This window comes from Bombina bombina, chromosome 1, assembly GCF_027579735.1.
Source record: "Bombina bombina isolate aBomBom1 chromosome 1, aBomBom1.pri, whole genome shotgun sequence".
NCBI lineage: Eukaryota > Metazoa > Chordata > Amphibia > Anura > Bombinatoridae > Bombina > Bombina bombina.
In genome coordinates, this window is record NC_069499.1 from 687,682,800 (window position 1) to 687,707,219 (window position 24,420).

General features: G+C 38.3%; 1 protein-coding gene across 4 annotated transcripts in view; it reads right to left on the bottom strand.

Annotated features, from left to right (window-relative positions):
- KIAA1210 (KIAA1210 ortholog) overlaps nt 1-24,420 on the bottom strand; it is a 354,136-nt gene that overhangs the window by 87,206 nt on the left and 242,510 nt on the right. For all 4 annotated transcript variants that reach the window (XM_053699173.1, XM_053699176.1, XM_053699172.1 and 1 more), the window contains exon 4: nt 16,910-17,033. In XM_053699173.1, the coding sequence (XP_053555148.1) occupies nt 16,910-17,033 (124 nt within the window). The remainder of the gene's footprint in view (nt 1-16,909; nt 17,034-24,420) is intronic.

Here is a 24,420-nt window from a genome sequence, read left to right on the forward strand (position 1 = left end):
CATAGAGATCGTGTGCCCTTAAACGTGTTAATACTTGTTTGACATGTACAATGTGAGCCTGTAGAGAATTTGAATAAACCAAGATGTCATCCAAGTATACGACAATACAGACATCTAACAAATCATGAAAGACATCATTTATAAAACATTGAAATGTCGCTGGGGCATTGCACAACCCGAAGGGCATTACAGTGTATTCATACAAACCGTATCTAGTACGGAATGCAGTTAACCATTCATCCCCTGCCCTCATCCTGATCAAATTATAAGCACCTCTGAGGTCTAGTTTAGTAAAAACTGTGGCACCTTGTAAACGTTCAATAAGTTCAGGTATGAGGGGCAGGGGGTATCTGTTCTTTTTTGTGCATTTGTTCAACTGCCTATAATCGATGATAGGCCTAAGACTGCCATCTTTATTTTTTACAAAGAACATTGCTGCAGCTGCAGAGGAGGTGGAAGGTCTAATAAAGCCTTTTTTCAAGTTGTCATCTAAATATTCTTTTAAATGATTTAACTCTGGCTGTGACAACGGATATATATGACCGTATGGTATGGAGCTTTCAGGTATAAGATCAATAGGACAGTCATAGTCTCTGTGTGGAGGTAAGGACTCAGCCTCTTTTTTATCAAAAACATCAGCAAACTCACTATAGCATTCTGGTAACTTATGTTCAGTGATTTGACAAAGTGTGTGTACCCCAAAACAGGATTGCTTACAGTGATTTGAATCGAAAACTACTGATGCTGTAGACCACGATATAGTGGGATTATGTTTTATTAACCAATTCAATCCAAGGATTAGTGGATAAACAGAAGATGGAAGGACATCAAACGAAATAAGCTCTGTGTGTCCTGAAGGGGTAACCACTTTGAGTGGGATAGTGTGGTGAGTTATGGGACCAGAGCTAAAGAATGAACCGTCAACCAGACGAATAGCTAGTGCAACACTCTTTTTTATTAGTGGTATGTGATTATTAACAACAAAAGTGTTATCAGCAAAATTCCCAGAAGCCCCAGAGTCAATTATGGCCTGAACGTTTATCTTCTGATGGGACCACTGTAAGGAGACATAAATAGATAGATGAGATTTTATGCTGTTAACCAAATTAACTGTATGGTCATTAGATGAAGTCTTACCCTTCTTTTGTCGAATCAGAGAGGGACAGTCCCTAACTGCATGGTTCTTTTCAGCACAGTATAAACATAAGTTTAGAAGCTTACGCCTTGCTTTCTCTTCAGGTCTTAAGGGTCCCCTAATAACTGCAACATCCATGGGTTCTTCTATGGATCTAGTGGATACTGTGGAAGGAGTTGAGTGATAATAATTGGGAGTCCTTCTGGTGGTATTCTCCGAATAAGATCTTTCTGACATCCTTTGCCTAAGTCGACAATCTATGCCAATAGAGAGAGTCATCAAGGCATCCAAGTCCTCTGGAATCACACCCTTTGCCAACTCATCCTTAACTGCATCATTGAGCCCCAAACGGAACGGATTGCGTAGAGCAGGAATATTCCAAAGGGTGTCAGGAGCCCATCTTTTGAATTCAGTAATGTAATCTTCTACCATTCTTTTGCCCTGCCTTAAAGATCTAATGGCAGTTTCAACAGTATTTTTTCTATTGTGATCTTCATATAAGAGAGACATAGCAGAAAAAAAATCTTCTAGGGAATTTAGGATAGGATCATCTTTTTCATAAAAAGCATTGGCCCAAGACCTGGCCTCACCTCTGAGAAATGAAATTACAGTTAGAACTCTAATCCTGTCAGTTGGGTATGACTTAGGTTTCAAAGTAAAAAGCAGAGTGCAGGAATTCCTGAAATCCCTGAACATAGATCTGTCCCCAGAGAACTTTTCAGGCGGACTAACAATGGGTTCTGGGGTTGACTCAACATTAGGAGTTTTGTTAGCAAGGTGATCATTAATACATTTTTTTCTATTCTGATTCTCTAATTGAATATCCCTTAAGCCTTGAATCATGTGATCCATACTCTGAGCTAGAGAACCAACTCTCCTGGACAGTTCACTTACATCCATGATTTTAGCTGTTAGTAGTATTCCTTTTTTAAGGCTTGGTAATATGTTAGGATTTGTTAAGTTATTTTAGAAAACACTACTACAACAGCTTACGGCTAATGTAGGACCACTCAGTCTCACACCTTACCTCGGATTCCCACAGATTGAACTTAAGGGAACCCTGATATGCTCATTGATCTGAGGGTCACTACAGCAGGGTAGCTGAGTGAAAACGGAACCTTCACGCAACAATAACTGCTAGCAGCAGAAAGGAGAGTAATTCTTAGAGGAATGTAACTTCAACAGTAGTGAAAGAGTTAATTACTGCAGGTGCCCTGATTCACACACACAAGCAGTGTAAAATAGTTTATGCAGCAGGCTTTAGCAAACACACCAAAAATCACACAGTACTTTGTTATCTGAATGAATAAATCAAGCTGAGGGCATTATGTAAACCATAATTTGATAATGAATATTAGTTATTTCCAAACTTGTTCAATGAAAGCATAAGAAGCTGTGTTAATCTCATGAAACAGGTAAAGTTGAAGTTTATACAAACAGTTATTTGCAAGCAGAATGAAGGTTAATTGTGATAAAGACTGAAGTATGCTTAGGAAGTCCGTTTATGAGAAATGGTAGCAATATGAATCTTTGTCACAGTTATTTGTATGCAAGTTAGTAAGTAGAAGAAATAGTTTAGTGCATATTTGTCATCTGAAGCGTATATGAATCTCCAGCAGGTGAGAGTTACATAGTTAATATGGCAAGCTTGAGTGTAATGAAGTTGCAGCAGTACACACAGTTCATACAATGCAATATATACAGACCAGTATTACAGGAGATGGCAAATGAGCAGAGTAATACTGTTACCAGACAGCAAACAGTCCCAGCGGTATCACAGCGAGCCTGACAGAGAACCGCGGCGGGAGAATGTCAGGCGTGACGTCACACGCTGCAGGGAGTAACTTCAATACAGGAGAGAGACTGAGAAATCTCTGACTGGAATAAACGGTGAAAATCTTCAGGCACAAAAGAGCATCTGCAGGTTGATTCAAGCAGGCAGAAACTCAGGGTGAGTTTGGAGAGCAATGAAGTGAAATACAGAGTTGTATAAACGGCTAGGTCTCTTCAGAAGCAGCTTGTCACTGAGCAACAAATTACCAAGCAATGAGTTCTGTTGGGAGGAGCCTTAAATAGGGCTAGTGAGTTCACTTTCTTAAAGGTACAGCATGAAAAGAGATAAATCCCTGACAGAGATGTAGGCGCGCAAATGGCACTATGTCCATTGCCGCGACCATTAAGCCGATTACTTCCATGCACTGAGCTACTGATGGGCTTGGAATGGAATGAAGGGCACGGCAAGCATTGAGAAGCTTTGATAACCTGGACTCCGTCAGGTAAATCTTCATCTCTACAGAATCTATAAGAGTCCCTAGAAAAGGAACCCTTGCGAGTGGTAACAGAGAACTCTTTTCCACGTTCACTTTCCACCCATGCAACCTCAGAAATGCTAGAACTATCTCTGTATGAGACTTTGCATTTTGAAAACTTGACGCTTGTATCAGAATGTGGTCTAGGTACGGAGCCACCGCTATGCCTCGTGGTCTTAGTACCGCCAGAAGAGAGCCCAGAACCTTTGTAAAAATTCTCGGGGCCGTAGCCAACCTGAAGGGAAGCGCTACAAACTGGTAATGCCTGTCTAGAAAGGCAAACCTTAGGTACCGATAATGATCTTTGTGAATCGGTATGTGAAGGTAGGCATCCTTTAAATCCACTGTGGTCATGTATTGACCCTCTTGGATCATGGGTAGGATGGTCCGAATGGTTTCCATCTTGAACGATGAAACCCTTAGGAATTTGTTTAAGATTTTTAAATCTAAGATTGGTCTGAAGGTTCCCTCTTTCTTGGGAACCACAAACAGATTTGAATAAAACCCTTGCCCCTGTTCCGTCCGTGGAACTGGGTGGATCACTCCCATCACTAAGAGGTCTTGTACACATTGTAGAAATGCCTCTTTCTTTACTAGGTTTGTTGATAACCTTGACAGATGAAACCTCCCTTGTGGAGGAGAAGTTTTGAAATCCAGAAGGTATCCCTGAGATATAATCTCCAACGTCCAGGGATCCTGTACATCTCTTGCCCAAGCCTGGGCGAAGAGAGAGAGTCTGCCCCCCACTAGATCCGTCTCCGGAAAGGGGGCCCTGACTTCATGCTGTCTTAGGGGCGGAAGTAGGCTTTCTGGCCTGCTTGCCCTTGTTCCATGACTGGTTGCCTTTCCAACCCTGTCTGTAACGAGCAGTAGTTCCTTCCTGTTTTGGAGCGGAGGAAGTTGATGCTGCTCCTGCCTTGAAATTACGAAAGGCACGAAAATTAGACTGTTTGGCCTTCGATTTGGCCCTGTCCTGAGGAAGGGTGTGGCCCTTACCTCCAGTAATGTCAGCAATAATTTCCTTCAAGCCGGGCCCGAATAAGGTCTGCCCTTTGAAAGGAATGTTTAGTAATTTAGACTTAGAAGTTACATCTGCTGACCAGGATTTAAGCCAAAGCGCTCTGCGCGCCTGTATGGCGAATCCGGAATTTTTAGCCGTAAGTTTGGTTAAATGCACTACGGCATCCGAAACAAACGCATTAGCCAGCTTAAGGGTTCTAATCTTGCTCAGAGATTCATCCAATGGTGCTGTGCGAATCGCCTCTTCCAGAGACTCAAACCAGAATGCCGCTGCAGCAGTGACGGGCGCAATGCATGCAAGAGGCTGTAATATAAAACCTTGTTGAACAAACATTTTCTTAAGATAACCCTCTAATTTTTTATCCATTGGATCTGAGAAAGCACAGCTATCCTCCACCGGGATAGTGGTACGCTTGGCTAAAGTAGAAACTGCTCCCTCCACCTTAGGGACCGTCTGCCATAAGTCTCGTGTGGTGGCGTCTATAGGGAACATTTTTCTAAATATCGGAGGAGGGGAAAAAGGCACACCGGGTCTATCCCACTCCTTACTAATAATCTCTGTAAGCCTCTTTGGTATAGGAAAAACGTCGGTACACACCGGCACCGCGTAGTATTTATCCAGCTTACATAATTTCTCTGGGATTGCCACCGTGTCACAATCATTCAGAGCCGCTAACACCTCCCCTAGCAACACGCGGAGGTTCTCAAGCTTAAATTTAAAATTTGAAATTTCTGAATCCGGTCTCCCCGAATCAGAACCGTCACCCACAGAATGAAGCTCTCCGTCCTCATGTTCTGCAAATTGTGACGCAGTATCAGACATGGCTCTCGTGTCATCGGCACGCTCTGTCCTTAACCCAGAACTGTCGCGCTTGCCTCTTAACTCGGGCATATTGTATAATACTTCTTTCATAACATTAGCCATATCATGTAAAGTGATTTGTAAGGGCCTTGATGTACTTGGCGCCTCAATCTCACGCACCTCCCGAGCGGGAGACGAAGGTACTGCCCCCTCGTTGTCTGGTGATAATTTTTTAATCGGTACAGATTGATTTTTCAAAGTAACATCAATACAATTGGTACACATATTTCTATTGGGCTCCACAACGGCTTTTAAACATAATGAACAAGCAGATTCCTCTGTATCAGACATGTTTAAACAGACTAGCAATGAAGCTAGCAAGCTTGGAAAATACTTTCAATAAGTTTGCAAGCAATATAAAAAACGCTGCAGCGCTTTTAAAAAACACAGTTGAGTAACAAAGAACTAATTCAGTTATAGTCAACAATTCTTTAAATGTATTAATTAGCAGAGGATTGCACCCATTAGCAATAGGATGATTAACCCCTCAGTACCCAAAAAAACGGATATCAAATTAATATTAAACGTTTTTATCACAGTCTAACACACTGTCACAGGTCTGCTGTGACTGATTACCTCCCTCAAAAACGATTTTTGAAGACCCCTGAGCTCTCTAGAGACGTCCTGGATCAAGGAGGAAGAAGCAGGAAGACTGTGCTAGAATTTTAACTGCGCAACAAGGCGCTAAAAAGAGGCCCCTCCCGCTCATTTACAACAGTGGGAGACCTGATATAACGGTTTCTATGCAGAAAAATACGTTAGCCATGTGGAAAAAAATTCATGCCCAAAGGATTTATCACCAAAGTACCTCACAAAACGAATAACATGCCAGTAAACGTTTTGAAAATAAACTTCTTTAAATGTCATGCAAAGTTATCACTAAGCCTGCAACCAGTCGCTACCACTGCAGATAAGGCTTAAGCATTATTTCAGTATTAACAGTATTTTCTCAGTCAAATTCTAGTCCCTAGAAAATAACTCTACTGTGCATACATTCATCAGCCTGATACCAGTCACTACTACTGCATTTAAGGCTGTACTTACATCATACGGGTAACAGCAGTATTTTCTTAGTCAATTCCATTCCCAGAAAATATTGTACTGCACATACCTCATTTGCGGGGGACCCCGCATGCTATTCCCATGTTCTGAAGTTACCCCACGCCTCAGAATGTCGAGAACAGCCAGTGGATCTTAGTTACGCCTGCTAAGATCATAGAAAACGCAGGCAGTTTCTTCTTCCAAATACTGCCTGAGATAGAAAAACAGCACACTCTGGTGCCATTTAAAATAAACTTTTGATTGAAGAATAATTAAGTAAAAACTCCAACTCCTCCCGCGACCTCCTTCTTTGTTGAGGGTTGCAAGAGAATGACTGGATATGACATGTGAGGGGAGGAGCTATATAGCAGCTCTGCTTGGGTGATCCTCTTGCAACTTCCTGTTGGGAAGGAGAATATATCCCATAAGTAATGGATGACCCGTGGACTGAACACACTTAACAAGAGAAAAAACGTTCATGTTTCAAATAGGGCATGTAATTTTAAACAACTTTACAATTTACTTTTAGCACCAATTTTGTTTTAGTATTCTTAGTTGAAAGCTAAATCTAGTAGGTTCATATGCTAATTTCTTAGACCTTGAAGGCCGCATCTAATCTAAATGCAATTTGATAGTTTTTCACCACTAGAGGGCATTAGTTCACGTGTTTTCATACAGATAACATTGAGCTCATGCACGTGAATTTACCATGGAGACAGCTCTGATTGGCTAAAATGCAAGTCTGTCAAAAGAACTGAAATAAGGGGGCAGTCTGCTAAGGCTTAGATACAAGGTAATCACAGAGGTAAAAAGTGTATAATTATAACTGTGTTGGTTATGCAAAACTGGGGAATTGGTAATTAAGGGATTATCTATCTTTTTAAACAACAACAATTCTGGTGTTGAGTGTCCCTTTAATTATGTCTATGCTATAGTTCACTGATCCTGATTAATCCATTAATTGTATGGTCTCTGTTATTCTATCATATTACTGATTTTTACACTCAGTAGCCCTGAGTCTACTACAACGTATATATAGTTTAATGTTGTTAGAATGTATTTATTTTTAACTTAGCAATTGATGATACCTGCTGTGATATATTATAAGAAAACCGTTTGCATTGGTTAAGCTGAGTAATTAATACCCCTGATCAATGGTGGTCCTCACAATTATACACATACACAAAATGTATAGTATAGTCTTTTCTCTGATCATAATGTGTTTCCCTCTCACATGTTAATCGTGCAACCGAGATTATTTTCCATTCTAGCAGAGACAGCGTGTAATCCAATTGATTACAGATTGTGATAGCTTGCAACATGCTGCTCTGTTTACACAGCTAACTTCTATGGGTGCCATGTAATGACGTCACGGCCACTCCGCCGATCGGACACACTCTGCCTCTGTGCACACTACAAGCAGCGTATACAACTAATCACGGATCACACAATTTGAGGTAATGTAATTAGCTAGTCTCAAGTCTAGGCAATAAGTTTGTTCAAATGGCATTGTTTATTGGGCACAATATAGCCAGTATGGCTATATATCTTATCCCTGTATCTGTTCATATTAATTAATGACGTTTTTGATGGAGCCTAATGTTATTCATCTTTCCTCTATTTGTGTATCATACACTTACATAGTTTATTCCAAGTCACTTTTATGGTATAATTCATTTAGCACATGGCTTTATGTAGATTAATTTATTGCATTTTATGTTTATGTTGGTTGCTATAGAAAACAATGCTATTAAATTATGCCATATTTTTGTCATCATATAAAATATTAAATTGCCTTCACTAATATTTAAAAAAAAACAACAAAAAAACTTGCATTTGCAAAGTTTTCTCAGACAGGTCTTTGGAAATCTGTCCTGTAAAAGAACTTTGAACAAGTTCATTCTGTTTCTTTAAGGGATTTCTGACATCACCCTATTAGTTTCAATAGGGGGCGTCTAGGCACAAATGGTCATCTAACCTCTTATTGGCTAAAAACCTGGGGGGGGGGGGTCTACACGGGCTGCTAGGAAACCTGGCAGTGAGTGGCTGCAGTGTAAATAACAATCTAATTATCCAAGATCAGGTGGCGGGAAGCCATTGAAGAAGTAGCCATCATATCTGCATGCATACTACTAGTAGCCCGTCTTACTTACTACAAGGGTATCTATAAATATATTTAGATCACCTCTGCTGCTCCTAGTCCTGTCTGACTTTCAGTACTCTGCTCAGTGTGCTTGGTCCCGAACCCCCCGCGATTCGGGTTAGTGCGCTGTGCGAGTTCAGCTCTGCTTGTCATGTACAGAACATATACAGAACTGCATGCAATGGTAAGGAGTCAGATCCCTATTTGCATGACTATAAACGCATGGTGAATATTAATGGGAACTTCTGCAGAATAATGATCATGTATTGTCGCCATATACAAGCATGCACAAGTGCACAAATGTATATTAAAATTAAACCCCTGTTCATTTCTTCCAAAAAGGCCTTTAGGGAGTCAGCCGAGGAGCTATGGGATCCTCATTTTAGTCTAATAGTGGGATATTTCTTAACACTACTAGCACCATTGTTGTTAGCATTATGCTATGAATGAAATTCGCAATACTCTCGATAATTATCTAAATCAGCTTTCAGTAAAACGCTGTTATACCTTAGGACATATATATAAATGGACCGTTACTTTATTTATTTCTAGCTAAGCTATATACAGCAAGTAAACAACCTTGCACTAACTTATTAAGCTACAATCTTCAATAGCATTCCGTTATACGGAATATCCGTGAAGTACTTTGTAAAAGCTGTAAAAAATGAATAACTAAACCTGTATTGCTTTCAAATATAATTACAAATAACACTGTGAAGCAGTGTTTTATCTTATCCCTAACAGCTATTATATTTTTCTAGTTGGGTTAAAATGATATCTTGTTCGTGTAATAACTAGTATTCTAAACCAAACACTCGGTAATAACCTCTTTTTCTATACAAAATCCGTACAATTTAGACATACAGTATTGTGAAACCATTCACATAATGTATAGTGAATAATACTTTTTAACCCGCCTACCTAAACCGCCAATGATATCTGTGGTATACCTTTAACTCTAACTCCTCCTATGTGATCTCCTTCCTATTTAAGGACTGCCTGTTGCATTCATTTACTGCCTGATTATTGAAGTCATACCTACTCTGATGTAGCTATTCCTATTTCAGGTCTCCTAACACTTGTATTCTGTGCTAAGTATCGTTCCAATAATTACTTTGTTACCTTTTTGAATCTCATATGTTTTTGTTGCAACTTTGTTATTACCGAGTCTGGATCACTGAACGGCCGGATCTACTTTTTTACCGCTACCCGGAAGTAAGCCGCATTCACACACGCTGCCTGTCCCAGACACGGATCTCCCAATGCGGTAACGGAACACTCACGGTCCTTAAGGTGGTAACGTACACGAACCAAACTAAAGCCTTTAAGCTTCTTACCTGCATATTGTTGTCACCATTCTGAATTATTGGGCAAATCCTATTATCTGCAATATCCATTACAAACAAACAATGTGTGTCTGCGGAGTGTCTGAACCTGTAAATATTTTAGGATGTGTGTGATTGCGTGAAGTAAAGGAGTTCTATTTTTGTTACTATCATTACTGATTCAGACCATGTCAGTATATCTACTCCTTCTGTGGCTTCCTTTCAATATATATTGAACATATGATATATATCTCATTATTATATCCTTATCTTTATTAACACATAAGTTTGTAGTTAATACTAAAATTCATCATATATTAAATGTCTCATATTGTTTAATCAGGCTACATAGAAGTTGTTTTCTGATTAATACAAAAAAGAGCAACAAGCTCTAATTTTAGGGCTAACCTTCATAACTATTGCCATAAATACTTGTTTCCTGATTTACAAAGCTCACAATACCACATAATAATCAGGCCCAAAAGACAATCAAAATCTTTGATTGGAATATTTACTATTATGGATCCTAATGAAATAAAGAAGGAATTTAATAATGTCTATCTCAAACTTGATTATTTGGCAAGAGCAGTAACTGAAGTGCAAACTGAAAATGCTGCACTTAAAACTATAGTAAAAGATTATGTTTCACAAAAACCTCATGATCCACCTGAACCTCATATTAATTATCCACAACCTTTCTCAGGGAAACGTTCTGAGTTTAGGGAATTTAAGAATGCCTGTAACTTATTATTTTCCCTTAGACCTAAGACTTATCACACTGAACGGATTAAAGTATGTACCACAATATCTTTTTTACAAGGTGAACCTAGGACTTGGGCTAATAGGTTTTTTGAAAACAATAATCCTATCCTAGATTCATTACAGGATTTTTTTTCTGCTTTGACTAGTCTATATCAAGACTCAAATACTCAAATAAATGCTGAAACGAGATTAAGGTCTTTAAAACAGGGTAAGAGAAATGTGGAAGATTATACCACTGAGTTTCAGATGTGGGCAGAGGACTCTCAGTGGAATGAAATCAGTTTAAAGAATCAATATCGTCTGGGGTTGTCTGAATCACTCAAAGATGAACTTTCACGTCTTGAGTTCCCTGATACTCTTGAGGGGCTTATCAAATTAAGCACCTCTTTGGATCGACGTTTGAGAGAAAGGAGAGCAGAGAGGGCCTCTTATGATACCCCATCCAGGAAACCTTACCAGGTCACCACAAGCCATGACAAAGCTCATGGCAGTGCTACCCCCATGGAGATTGGAGTTCTTAGAGGACCTCTGCCACCAGAGGAAAAAATTAGAAGGAGGTTGGAAAACCTCTGTTTATACTGTGCTCACAAGGAACATTCGGTATCCACTTTTCCTATGTTAAAAAAACAAAAGAATGGTAAGACAATAACCAGTGACTTTATTTACAGCATTACAAATGATACCCATATGACTTTGTCCATTTCTTTACAGTGGGACCAGAAAAATATCCAAACCAAGGCATTAATTGATTCAGGAGCATCTGGCAATTACATTGATTCCACCTATGTATATAAAAATAAAATACCAGTTATATGCAAACAAAACCCTGTCTCCATTAAGTTAATAGATGGTTCATTCATAGAACAAGGACCTATCACACATCATACTGTTCCCCTGCTTGTAACATCATTCCAAGGACACACTGAATATTTATCCTTTGATCTCATATCCATACATCAGCATACTCTCATCTTAGGGTATCCTTGGTTGAAGAAACACAACCCAAACATAAATTGGGTTTCAAATAAGGTAACATTAGATTCTGCCTTTTGTTCAAAGACTTGTTACCCACATCAAACCATAGCGTCACTTGATAATGGTTTACCCTCGTGTTATCAGGATTTGGCAGAAGTATTCAATTTAAAAGAGGCAGAAAACCTTCCACCCCATAGGGATTTTGACTGCCCTATCGATATAATACCTGGTTCTAAAATCCCTCATGGTAAGATCTACCCTCTCTCTCAAGAGGAACTTCAATATATTAGAAATTACCTAGACGAAAATTTACGTAAGGGATTTATTTCACACTCCACATCCCCTGCAGCTGCAGGAATGTTTCTAGTAAGAAACAAGGATGGTACCATAAGACCTATTATTGATTATAGGGCATTGAATAACATCACAATAAAAAACAGATACCCATTACCTTAAATACCAGAACTTTTGGAGCGTCTAACTGGTGCCACTATCTACACCAAACTAGATTTAAAGGGGGCTTATAATTTGATTAGAATCAAAGAGGGTCACGAATGGAAGACGGCATTCCGGACTAGATATGGCCTTTTTCAGTATAATGTAATGCCATTCGGTCTGAGTAATGCCCCAGCAACTTTTCAGTTTTTTATAAACGAGATATTCCGAGACCTGATTGACGTTTGTGTCATAATATACCTTGATGACATCCTAATTTATTCTAGAACACCACAGGAACATGAAAAACATGTACGCTGGGTATTAACTAGTTTAAAAGAACACAAATTATATGCTAAATTGGAAAAATGTTCTTTTCATGTTACAGAAATAAAATTCTTGGGTTACATCATCACTCCCAACAAAATACAAATGGATCCGGAGAAGGTATCAGCAATTTTGAATTGGCCTACTCCCACTTCAACAAAATCTGTACAACGATTCATTGGTTTTGCGAACTTTTATAGAAAGTTTATTAAAAAAAATTCTTCAATCGTTAAACCATTAACAGCACTTACTAGTGAAAAACAAAGATTTAAATGGACAGAATCCGCAAGTCAAGCTTTCAACAAGTTGAAAGAATATTTTACCACAGCACCCATCTTAGCTATGCCAGACTTTGATTTGGAATTAATTCTTGAAGTAGATGCATCTGACTCAGGTATCGGTGCAGTATTATCACAACAGGATAAAAACATGACTGAGATTCATCCTATTGCTTTTTATTCGAAGATGTTGACTAGCGCTGAGAAAAACTATAGCATAGGAGATAAAGAACTTCTAGCTATAAAACGTGCCCTAGAACACTGGAGACATTTATTAGAAGGTTCCAAACTTCCTTTTAAGATTTTTACAGACCATAAAAATCTTGAATTCCTAAAGACAAGTAAGACTTTGTCTGCATGCCAAGCAAGATGGTCGATATTTTTTGATCGTTTTAATTTTCTTCTAACATACAGACCGGGACACTTGAATACCAAAGCCGATGCTCTCTCTAGACAACATGATCAAGACACTCAAGATCAAATCAACCAAATCATTCCAAAAGAAAAGATTATAGGTTTACTTACACCTTTGGAAGAAGATATATTAAAAGAATTAAAGCATGAACCACCACATGGAATAGACTGTCAGAAAGATTCCAATACTGGTCTTTTTTACCATAAATCTAAACTTTACATCCCCCAACAAATGAGATCTTCCATCCTTAAACAAACCCATGATGGGACACTTGCGGGTCATCCAGGTATTTCTAAAACTATTGACCTAACCAGGAGAAATTATTGGTGGCCACTCATGGATACTTACATAACAAATTATGTAAAACATTGTGATACCTGCGCCAGAAATAAATTAGTTCACAAAAGACCATCAGGTCTTTTGTCTCCTCTGCCTATTCCTGACAAACCCTGGAGTACCATATCAATGGACTTTATTGTTGAATTACCTGAATCCCATCAATACAATACTATCTTAGTTGTCATTGACCATTTAACAAGACTGGCTCATTACATTCCATTAAAAGGTCTTCCTACAGCTTTCACAACAGCTCATGTTTTCTTAGACAATATAGTTCGCTTGCATGGATTGCCTAAAGTTATTATAACTGACCGTGGTACTCAGTTTACCTCTAATTTTTGGAAATCTTTATGCAAGCTAATCCAGATTGATTCACGATACTCGACTGCATTTCACCCCCAGACAAATGGTCTCACGGAACGACTTAACCAAACCCTTGAGCAATATCTTCGCTGCTACATATATCATCTTCAGGATGATTGGTCATCTTATCTACCTTTGGCAGAGTTCTGTTATAATAATACCACTTCTTCATCAACTAAATTATCCCCATTCTTTGTTACTTACGGATATCATCCTACCACCATCTCTTTGAGTTCTCAACAAGTGAACTCACCCTCTGCATTGGATTTTGCGACTAATTTACATGAAAGGCTGGACATCCTGAAAAAACATCTTTCAGAAGCCAAAGAATATCAGAAAAGGTTGTATGATACCCATCATACAACAGGTCCTACCTATCAAATTGGAGATTTAGTTCTGCTATCAACAAAGAATCTTAAACTTTCCGTTCCTAGCAAAAAGCTAGCTAATCAATATTTGGGTCCTTTTAAGGTGTCTAAAATAATCAACCCAAATGCTTTGAGATTGGAGCTTCTTCAGGATTTTAAAATTCACCCCTCTTTCCACGTCTCTTTGCTGAAGCCATATCTTCCTTCACCTCAGTCCCTCTCCTTGTCTAGACCACCTCCGATTGTCATTGATGATCGTGAGGAGTATGAGGTTGAAGCTGTGTTGGATTCTAGGATCCATAGACGGAGGTTGGAGTACCTTGTGAAATGGAAGGGTTATGGTTCGGAGGATAACTCTTGGCAACTTCATTCTGATGTTCGCACTCCCCATCTTCTGCGGAATTTTCATCGCCACTATCCTGAGAAACCTAGTTTGGAATCCCCTGGGGTGCTTCCTTGAAGGGGGGGAGATGTGGTATACCTTTAACTCTAACTCCTCCTATGTGATCTCCTTCCTATTTAAGGACTGCCTGTTGCATTCATTTACTGCCTGATTATTGAAGTCATACCTACTCTGATGTAGCTATTCCTATTTCAGGTCTCCTAACACTTGTATTCTGTGCTAAGTATCGTTCCAATAATTACTTTGTTACCTTTTTGAATCTCATATGTTTTTGTTGCAACTTTGTTATTACCGAGTCTGGATCACTGAACGGCCGGATCTACTTTTTTACCGCTACCCGGAAGTAAGCCGCATTCACACACGCTGCCTGTCCCAGACACGGATCTCCCAATGCGGTAACGGAACACTCACGGTCCTTAAGGTGGTAACGTACACGAACCAAACTAAAGCCTTTAAGCTTCTTACCTGCATGTTGTTGTCACCATTCTGAATTATTGGGCAAATCCTATTATCTGCAATATCCATTACAAACAAACAATGTGTGTCTGCGGAGTGTCTGAACTTGTAAATATTTTAGGATGTGTGTGATTGCGTGAAGTAAAGGAGTTCTATTTTTGTTACTATCATTACTGATTCAGACCATGTCAGTATATCTACTCCTTCTGTGGCTTCCTTTCGATATATATTGAACATATGATATATATCTCATTATTATATCCTTATCTTTATTAACACATAAGTTTGTAGTTAATACTAAAATTCATCATATATTAAATGTCTCATATTGTTTAATCAGGCTACATAGAAGTTGTTTTCTGATTAATACAAAAAAGAGCAACAAGCTCTAATTTTAGGGCTAACCTTCATAACTATTGCCATAATACTTGTTTCCTGATTTACAAAGCTCACAATACCACAATATCTGTAAAAATTAACCAATCACAGTCACACACAGTGAACGCAATCTTGCCCTAACAAATATACAAGTGATTGGGACCGATAGTATCACAGTGACTGGGACATTAAAGAAACACTTCACTATTAATATACGCCAGAGTTCGGTTTTCTGATTAAATATAAATATCAAAAAGTCGATTGTATATATTTATCTCCAAATAGGGATATTTAATGACACGCATGTGGAACTACTCATATTTTTTAATTAAACTTTTCTTTGTATCATCTAAGTAATAGATATCAGTTGAACCACCTATACTGCTGATACAATTATTGCTAATGAAGTCAGGGTATTTCACAAGTGATATTGATATATTACACTCAAACACACAGACACAATTACATTGGTTATACAAAAATCTGTATTTATTTAAATACACAGTATCATTACGACAATACCCCTATATAATCGAATATTTTCATTTATGTTACTGTGTTGTTTACACTACCAATTTAATGGTATCTATGCCACTCTGATCGATACTACAGACATCATCATATCACAGAGCACCATAGCCAAATATCACTATCTTACTGAAGAGTTATTCTATACTTTTGCTGCACATTTGGACTTGCTTTGTTCTTGTGGTTTGAACTTTGGCTTATGTAGTTCAAGCTATATTATAACCATTTTACCACACCATTGTTATATATGTAATTTGTATTAACCATGACATTTCTAATATTTGGACCACAATATTTAGGTCCGTTAGTACACAACTAGTATTTAATTGGTGCATGACGTCAATATCACCACTATTTGTTTTTAACTGTGCGTTTTCCCAAATTTTTTTAATTCTATTTAATAAAAGTTATTTTTAATCTCTTTTTTTGTTCCCACAATTTTGGAACATTCATGTACTATTCCAAATGTTAAACTACTTACTATTGCTAAACTGCATACCAAGTTAAAGATTTTCTATTTTCAATTTGATCCTTAGTTTTTTTTTTGGTGAGGAGTGCTATCTTGTATACAATCTTAGAAGTTGGAATTTCCACTACTTTTTTGCCCCCTAGGCTATAAATCCTTTTTTTGTGCACTTACAACACATTTTGTCATATATACATAGTTTCACATTTAAGGGGTGGGGTTTTGTTTCAAGGGGCGGGGTCTAGCGCTCCACCATCTTCAAAATTCACCAGCCGGCACTGGTTTCAGATGACTGGGAAGGGTGTGTGTGTTGCAAACTGAATAATATGTTAGAGTAATTAGCATTATAAACAAATTACTAATTATATCACACAACCATATGTTGAACATAAGCCATTTAGGGTGGCATATAGAGCAGTGCTGGGAACTGTTCCCCTGGTTCAGATGCCAACATTATAATATTTGAGGAAAAGGGAGGGAGGTAGGAAAAAAAAGGGCACAGGAGGGTCAAACTTTGTCCCAAGATGATTAATTTTCTAATCCTGAGCTATATGGACAATATACAAACAAATTAGCCATACCTGTAATGCCTTTACTTTGCTGTGAATGTTTTCCTGTGATGTTTGCATTTCAGTAACTTTTTCTGGTTCACTGATGAATATGCTGTCATGTGATACAGCTTTGTTTCCCATATTTCCCTTTGTCCTTCATAAAAGAAAAAAATGCAAGAAAAATACAATTTAATTAATGCACATTATATAAATGTATTTATCACACCTAAACAGGAAAAAAGTCATGTTAAAAGCACATCCTATAAACAGGGATTAGTTAAGAGCTTTAGTGCACCAGATCATCTTATTTCTGCAGTACTGCTTGCACAGAACTCTGTGTTTAACCCCAGCAAAGGGCTTAAACTCACAGTTAAAGGGACATGAAAAGCAAAGAAAATTTTAATGAACCATATAAAGCATATCATTTTAAATGTCTTCTTTCGCCTGGTATTCCTTGTTTTAGAGCATACTTAGGTAGGTAGTGTGCATGTGTTTGGGACAGTCTGCAGTCATTGCAAACACTGTTCTTGCTCTCTGCAAATGTATATTGTTAAAAGCATTCTTGCAAAACCCTCCTACATGTTTTCAACATAGGATACCAAGGAAACAAATGAAATTTGAGTTTTCCTATATAATAGTACACTCTTTCTTAATCATGAAAGAAATATTTTAGCTCCAGAGAAGCAATACACTCACAATCAGTAGTGGCGTTTATGCATAGCTGCCCATCATTGTGTTAGCTCTGGAGTGTAATTGCAATGTCAATCCAGTTACATGGGTTTAATACACAGTTGTGCACAGTGCTTTCTTTTATGTATTTGGCAAGAGTCCATGAGCTAGTGACGTTTTGGATATACAATCCTACCAGGAGGGGCAACGTTTCCCAAACCTCAAAATGCCTATAAATACACCGCTCACCACACCCACAATTCAGTTTTACAAACTTTGCCTCCTATGGAGGTGGTGAAGTAAGTTTGTGCTTGATTTTCTACGTTGATATGTGCTTCTCAGCATATTGAAGCCCGATTCCTCTCAGAGTACAGTGAATGTCAGAGGGATGTGAAGGGAGTATATCACCTATTGAATGCAATGGTTTTCCTCACGGGGATCTATTTCATAGGTTCTCTGTTATCGGTCGTAGAGATTCATCTCCTACCTCCCTTTTTCAGATCGACGATATACTCTCAAATTCCATCACCTCTACTGATAACCGTTTCAGTACTGGTTTGGCTATCTGCTATATGTGGATGGGTGTCTTTCGGTAAGTATGTTTTCATTACTTAAGACACTCTCAGCTATGGTCTGGCACTTTATGTATTAATATAAAGTTCTAAATATATGTATTGTACTTATATTTGCCATGAGTCAGGTTTATGTATATTTCCTTTTGCAGACTATCAGTTTCATATTTGGAAAAAAACATATTTAGGAAAATATTTTTCTTACCTGGGGTATAGTCTTTTTTCAAATTGACTGCTTTTTCATTAAACTTTCGCGGGCAAAATTAGGCTTGTGAGGTAGCAAAATGCTGATGTTTATTGCATCATTCTTGGCCCGAGAATATATTTGGCGTGTAGATACGTCCGGTGACGCAAATTCGTCATTTCCGGCGTCTTAGTTGATGCCGAGTTTCCTTGCACAAGGTTGCATCTGCAATGACGCGAGTATGTAATTTCCGGATGTTGTTAGCGGCCAAAAATTTCATTTTGTGTTGTGCGTCATACTTGGCGCCAAATAATTTCATTATTTAAAACCCCATTCCTATATGCCTCTTGCCTTTTTCTATGTCAGAGGGCTATGCTGTTTGCATTTTTTTCCCATTCCTAAAACTGCCATATAAGGAAATTGATAATTTTGCTTATATGTTGTTTTTTTCTCTTACATTTGCAAGATGTCTCAATCTGATCCTGTCTCAGAAACCACTGTTAGAACCCTGCTGCCTGATAACAGTTCTACCAAAGCTAAATGCATTTGTTATAAACTTGTGGAGATTATATCTCCAGCTGTGGTTTGTAATAGTTGTCATGATAAACTTTTACATGCAAATAATGTGTCCATCAGTAATAGTACATTGCCTGTTGCTGTTCCTTCAACATCTAATGTACAAAATATACCTGTGAATTTAAAAGAATTTATTGTTGATTCTATTCAGAAGGCTTTGTCTGCCACACCGCCTTCTAATAATTGTAAAAGATCTTTTAAAACTTCTCATAAAGTTCATGAAATTTCAAATGACCGTCAACATACTGAACTATCCTCCTCTTATGAGGATCTATCGGATTCAGATATTGACACTGACAAATCTACTTAATTATTTAAAATGGAGTATATTCGTTCCTTGTTAAAAGAGGCGTTGATTACGTTGGATATTGAGGAAACTAGTCCTCTTGATACTAAAACTAGTAAACTTATAAATTCTTTTTATAAACCTCCTGTGGTGACTCCAGAGATTTTTTTCCAGTTCCTGATGCTATTTCTGATATGATTTCTAAGGAATGGAATAGGCCTGGTACTTCTTTTATTCCTTCTTCAAGGTTTAAAAAATGGTATCCTTTGCCAGCAGTTAGGTTGGAGTTTGGGGAAAAGATCCCCAGAGTTGATGGGGCTATTTCTACTCTTGCCAAACGTACTACTATTCCTATGGAAGATAGTACTTCCTTTAAGGACCCTTTAGATAGGAAACTTGAATCTTATCTAAGGAAAGCTTATTTATATTCTGGCTATCTTCTCAGGCCTGCCATTTCTATGGCTGATGTTGCAGCTGCATCAACTTTTTGGTTGCAAAGTTTAGCGCAACAGGAAATGGATCCTGATTTGTCTAGTATTGTTTGCTTGCTTCAATATGCTAATCATTTTTATCTGCGATGCCATTTTTGATATTATCAAAATTGATGTTAAATCTATGTCTTTAGCTATTTTAGCTAGAAGAGCTTTGTGGCTCAAATATTGGAATGTTGACATGGTATCTAAGTCTAGATTACTATCTCTTTCTTTCCAAGGTAATAATTTATTTGGTTCTCAATTGGTTTCAATTATTTCAACTGTCACTGGGGGGGAGGGAGTTTTTTTGCCTCAGGATAAAAGACCTAAGGGTAAATCTAAAGCTTCTAACCATTTTCGTTCCTTTTGACAAAAAGAACAGAAACCCAATCCTTCCCACAAAGAATCTGGTTCCAATTGGAAACCTTCAAGTTGGAGTAAATCCAAGCCGTTTAAGAAACCAAAACCAGCCCCCAAGTCTGCATGAAGGTGCGGCCCTCATTCCAGCTCAGCTGGTATGGGGCAGATTATGATTCTTCCAAAGCATTTGGGCAGATTCTGTCCAAAATCATTGGATTCAGAGTATTGTCTCTCAAGGGTACCGAATAGGATTCAGAGTAGGACCTCCTGTGAGAAGATTTTTTTCTCTCACGCATCCCAGCAAATCCAGTAAAGGCTCAGACTTTTCTGAAGTGTGTTTCAGACCTGGAGCTTTCAGGGGTAATCATACTACTTCAGTTTCAGGAACAGGGTCTGGGGTTTTATTCAAATCTATTCATCGTCCCAAAGAAAGAAAATTCATTTAGGCAAGTTCTGGATCTGAAAATTTTGAATCGTTTTGTAAGAGTGCCAACTTTCAAAATGGTGACTATAAGGAATATTTTGCCTTTTGTTCAGCAACGATAGACTTACTGGATGCATATCTTCATATTCCGATTCATCCAGACATTACTAATTTTTTGCTCTTCCATTTGGCCTGGCAACAGCTCCAAGAATCTTTTCAAAGGTTCTTGGTGCCCTACTCTCTGTAATCAGAGAACAGGGTATTGCGGTGTTTCCTTATTTGGACGGTATCTTGGTACTAGCTCAGTCTTTACATTCTGCAGAATCTCACATGAATCAACTAGTGTCGTTTCTTCAAAGACATGGTTGGAGGATCAATTTACCAAAGAGTTCCTTGTTTCCTCAGACAAGGGTCACATTTTTAGGTTTTCCAGATAGATTCAGTGTCCATGACTCTGTCTCTAACAGACAATAGACGAATAAAATTGATTTCCGCTTGTCGAAACCTTCAGTCTCAATTATTCCCTTCAGTAGCTATGTGCATGAAAGTTTTAGGTCTCATGAATGCAGCATCTGACGCGATCCCTTTTGCGCGTTTTCATATGAGACCTCTCCAGCTCTGTATGCTGAATCAATGGTGCAGGGATTCTACAAAGATATCACAATTAATATCCTTAAATCCCAATTTCTTTCATGTAATTAGCAAGAGTCCATGAGCTAGTGACGTATGGGATATACATTCCTACCAAGAGGGGCAAAGTTTCCCAAACCTCAAAATTTCTATAAATACACCCCTCATCACACCCACAAATCAGTTTTACAAACTTTGCCTCCCGTGGAGGTGGTGAAGTAAGTTTGTGCTAGATTTTTTGATACGCGCTTCGCAGCAGGCTGGAGCCCGGTTTTCCTCTCAGTGTGCAGTGAATGTCAGAGGGATGTGAAGAGAGCATTGCCTATTTGAATTCAATGGTCTCCTTCTACGGGATCTATTTCATAGGTTCTCTGTTATCGGTCGTAGAGATTCATCTCTTACCTCCCTTTTCAGATCGACGATATACTCTTATATACCATTACCTCTACTGATTCTCGTTTCAGTACTGGTTTGGCTTTCTACTACATGTAGATGATGTCCTGGGGTAAGTAAGCCTTATTTTCTGTGTGACACTCTAAGCTATGGTTGGGCACTTTTATATAAAGTTCTAAATATAGGTGTTTAAACATTTATTTGCCTTGATTCAGGATGATCAATATTCCTTATTTCAGACAGTCAGTTTCATTATTTGGGATAATGCATATGAATAAAACATTGACTTTTTTCCCTGTGGGCTGTTTGGCTCGCGGGAGCTGAAAATGCTTCATTCTTGGCGCAGACTTTTTTGGCGCAAAAAATTTCTTTGTCATTTCCGGCGTCATACTTGTCGCCGGAAGTTGTTCGTGTTTGCGTCATTTTTTTGACGTTTTGCGCCAAAAATGTCGGCGTCACCGGATGTGGCGTCATTCTTGGCGCCAAAAGCATTTTGGCGCCAATAATGTGGGCGGCTTTTTTGGCGGCAAAAAATGTGGGCGTCATTATTGTCTCCACCTTTTTTCTCATATCATTTAAGTCTCATTTTTTATTTGCTTCTGGTTGTTAGAGGCTTGTTCATTGGCATTTTTTCCCATTCCTGAAACTGCCTTTTAAGGAATTTGATAGATTTTGCTTTATATGTTGTTTTTTCTCTTACATATTGCAAGATGTCTCAGATTGACCCTGGATCAGAAGCTGCTTCTGGAAAAACACTGCCTGATGCTGGTTCTACCAAAGTTAAGTGTATCTGCTGTAAACTTGTGGTAACTGTCCCTCCGGCTGTAATTTGTGATGAATGTCATGATAAGCTTGCTAATGCAGATAGTATTTCCATTAGTAATATTCCATTACCTGTTGCTGTTCCATCAACATCTAATACTCAGCATGTTCATGTTAATATAAGAGATTTTGTTTCTAAATCTATTAGGAAGGCTATGTCTGTTATTCCTCCTTCTAGTAAACGTAAAAGGTCTTTTAAAACTTCACATTTTTCAGATGAATTTTTAAATGAACACCATCATTCTGATTTGTCGGTTTCTGATGATGATTTTTCTGGTTCAGAGGATTCTGTCTCAGATATTGACACTGATAAATCTTCATATTTATTTAAAATGGAATTTATTCGTTCTTTACTTAAAGAAGTTTTAATCGCATTAGAGATGGAGGAATCTAGTCCTCTTGATACTAAATCTACTAAGCGTTTAAATTCGGTTTTTAAACCTCCTACAGTTATTCCGGAAGTTTTTCCTGTCCCTGATGCTATTTCTGAAGTAATTTCTAGGGAATGGAATAATCTGGAAAATTATTTTACTCCTTCTAAAAGGTTTAAGAAATTGTATCCTGTGCCATCTGACAGATTTAGAGTTTTGGGACAAAATCCCTAAAGTTGATGGGGCCATCTCTACTCTCGCTAAACGTACTACTATTCCTACGGCAGATAGTACTTCCTTTAAGGATCCTTTAGATAGGAAAATTGATTCCTTTCTAAGGAAAGCTTATTTATGTTCAGGTAATCTTCTTAGGCCTGCTATTTCTTTGGCTGATGTTGCGGCAGCTTCCACTTTTTGGTTGGAGGCTTTGGCACAACAAGTGTCAGATCATAATACTCATAGCATTGTTAAACTTCTTCAACATGCTAATAACTTTATTTGTGATGCCATCTTTGATATCAGAATTGATGTCAGGTATATGTCTTTAGCTATTTTAGCTAGAAGAGCTTTATGGCTTAAAACTTGGAATGCAGATATGTCTTCTAAGTCAACTTTGCTTTCCCTTTCTTTCCAAGGTAATAAATTGTTTGGTTCCCAGTTGGATTCTATTATTTCAACTGTTACTGGGGGGAAAGGAACTTTTTTACCTCAGGATAAAAAATCTAAAGGTAAATATAGGGCTGCTAATCGTTTTCGTTCCTTTCGTCAGAATAAGGAACAGAAGCCTGATCCTTCCCCTAAAGGAACAATTTCTGTTTGGAAACCATCTCCAGTCTGGAATAAATCCAAGCCTTTCAGAAAGCAAAAGCCAGCTCCCAAGTCCACATGAAGGTGCGGCCCTCATTCCAGCACAGCTGGTAGGGTGCAGATTACGATTTTTCAAAGACATTTGGATCAATTCGATTCACAGTCTTTGGATTCAAAACATTGTTTCACAAGGGTACAGAATAGGTTTCAAGGTAAGGCCTCCTGCAAGAAGATTTTTTCTTTCTCGCATTCCAATAAACCCAGTGAAGGCTCAAGCATTTCTGAAATGTGTTTCAGATCTAGAGTTGGCTGGAGTAATTGTGCCAGTTTCAGTTCTGGAACAGGGTCTGGGGTTTTACTCCAATCTCTTCATTGTACCAAAGAAGGAGAATTCCTTCAGACCAGTTCTGGATCTAAAGATATTGAATCGTTATGTAAGGATACCAACATTCAAAATGGTAACTATAAGGACTATTCTGCCTTTTGTTCAGCAAGGTCATTATATGTCCACAATAGAATTACAGGATGCATATCTGCATATTCAGATTCATCCAGATCACTATCAGTTTCTGAGATTCTCTTTTCTAGACAAGCATTACCAGTTTGTGGCTCTGCCGTTTGGCCTAGCAACAGCTCCAAGGATTTTTTCAAAGGTTCTCGGTGCCCTTCTATCTGTAATCAGAGAACAGGGTATTGTGGTATTTCCTTATTTGGACGATATCTTGGTACTTGCTCAGTCTTCACATTTAGCAGAATTTCATACGAATCGACTTGTGTCATTTCTTCAAGAACATGGTTGGAGGATCAATTTACCAAAGAGTTCATTGATTCCTCAGACAAGGGTAACCTTTTTAGGTTTCCAAATAGATTCAGTGTCCATGACTTTGTCTCTGACAGACAAGAGACGTCTGAAATTGGTTTCAGCTTGTCGAAACCTTCAGTCTCAATCATTCCCTTCGGTAGCCTTATGCATG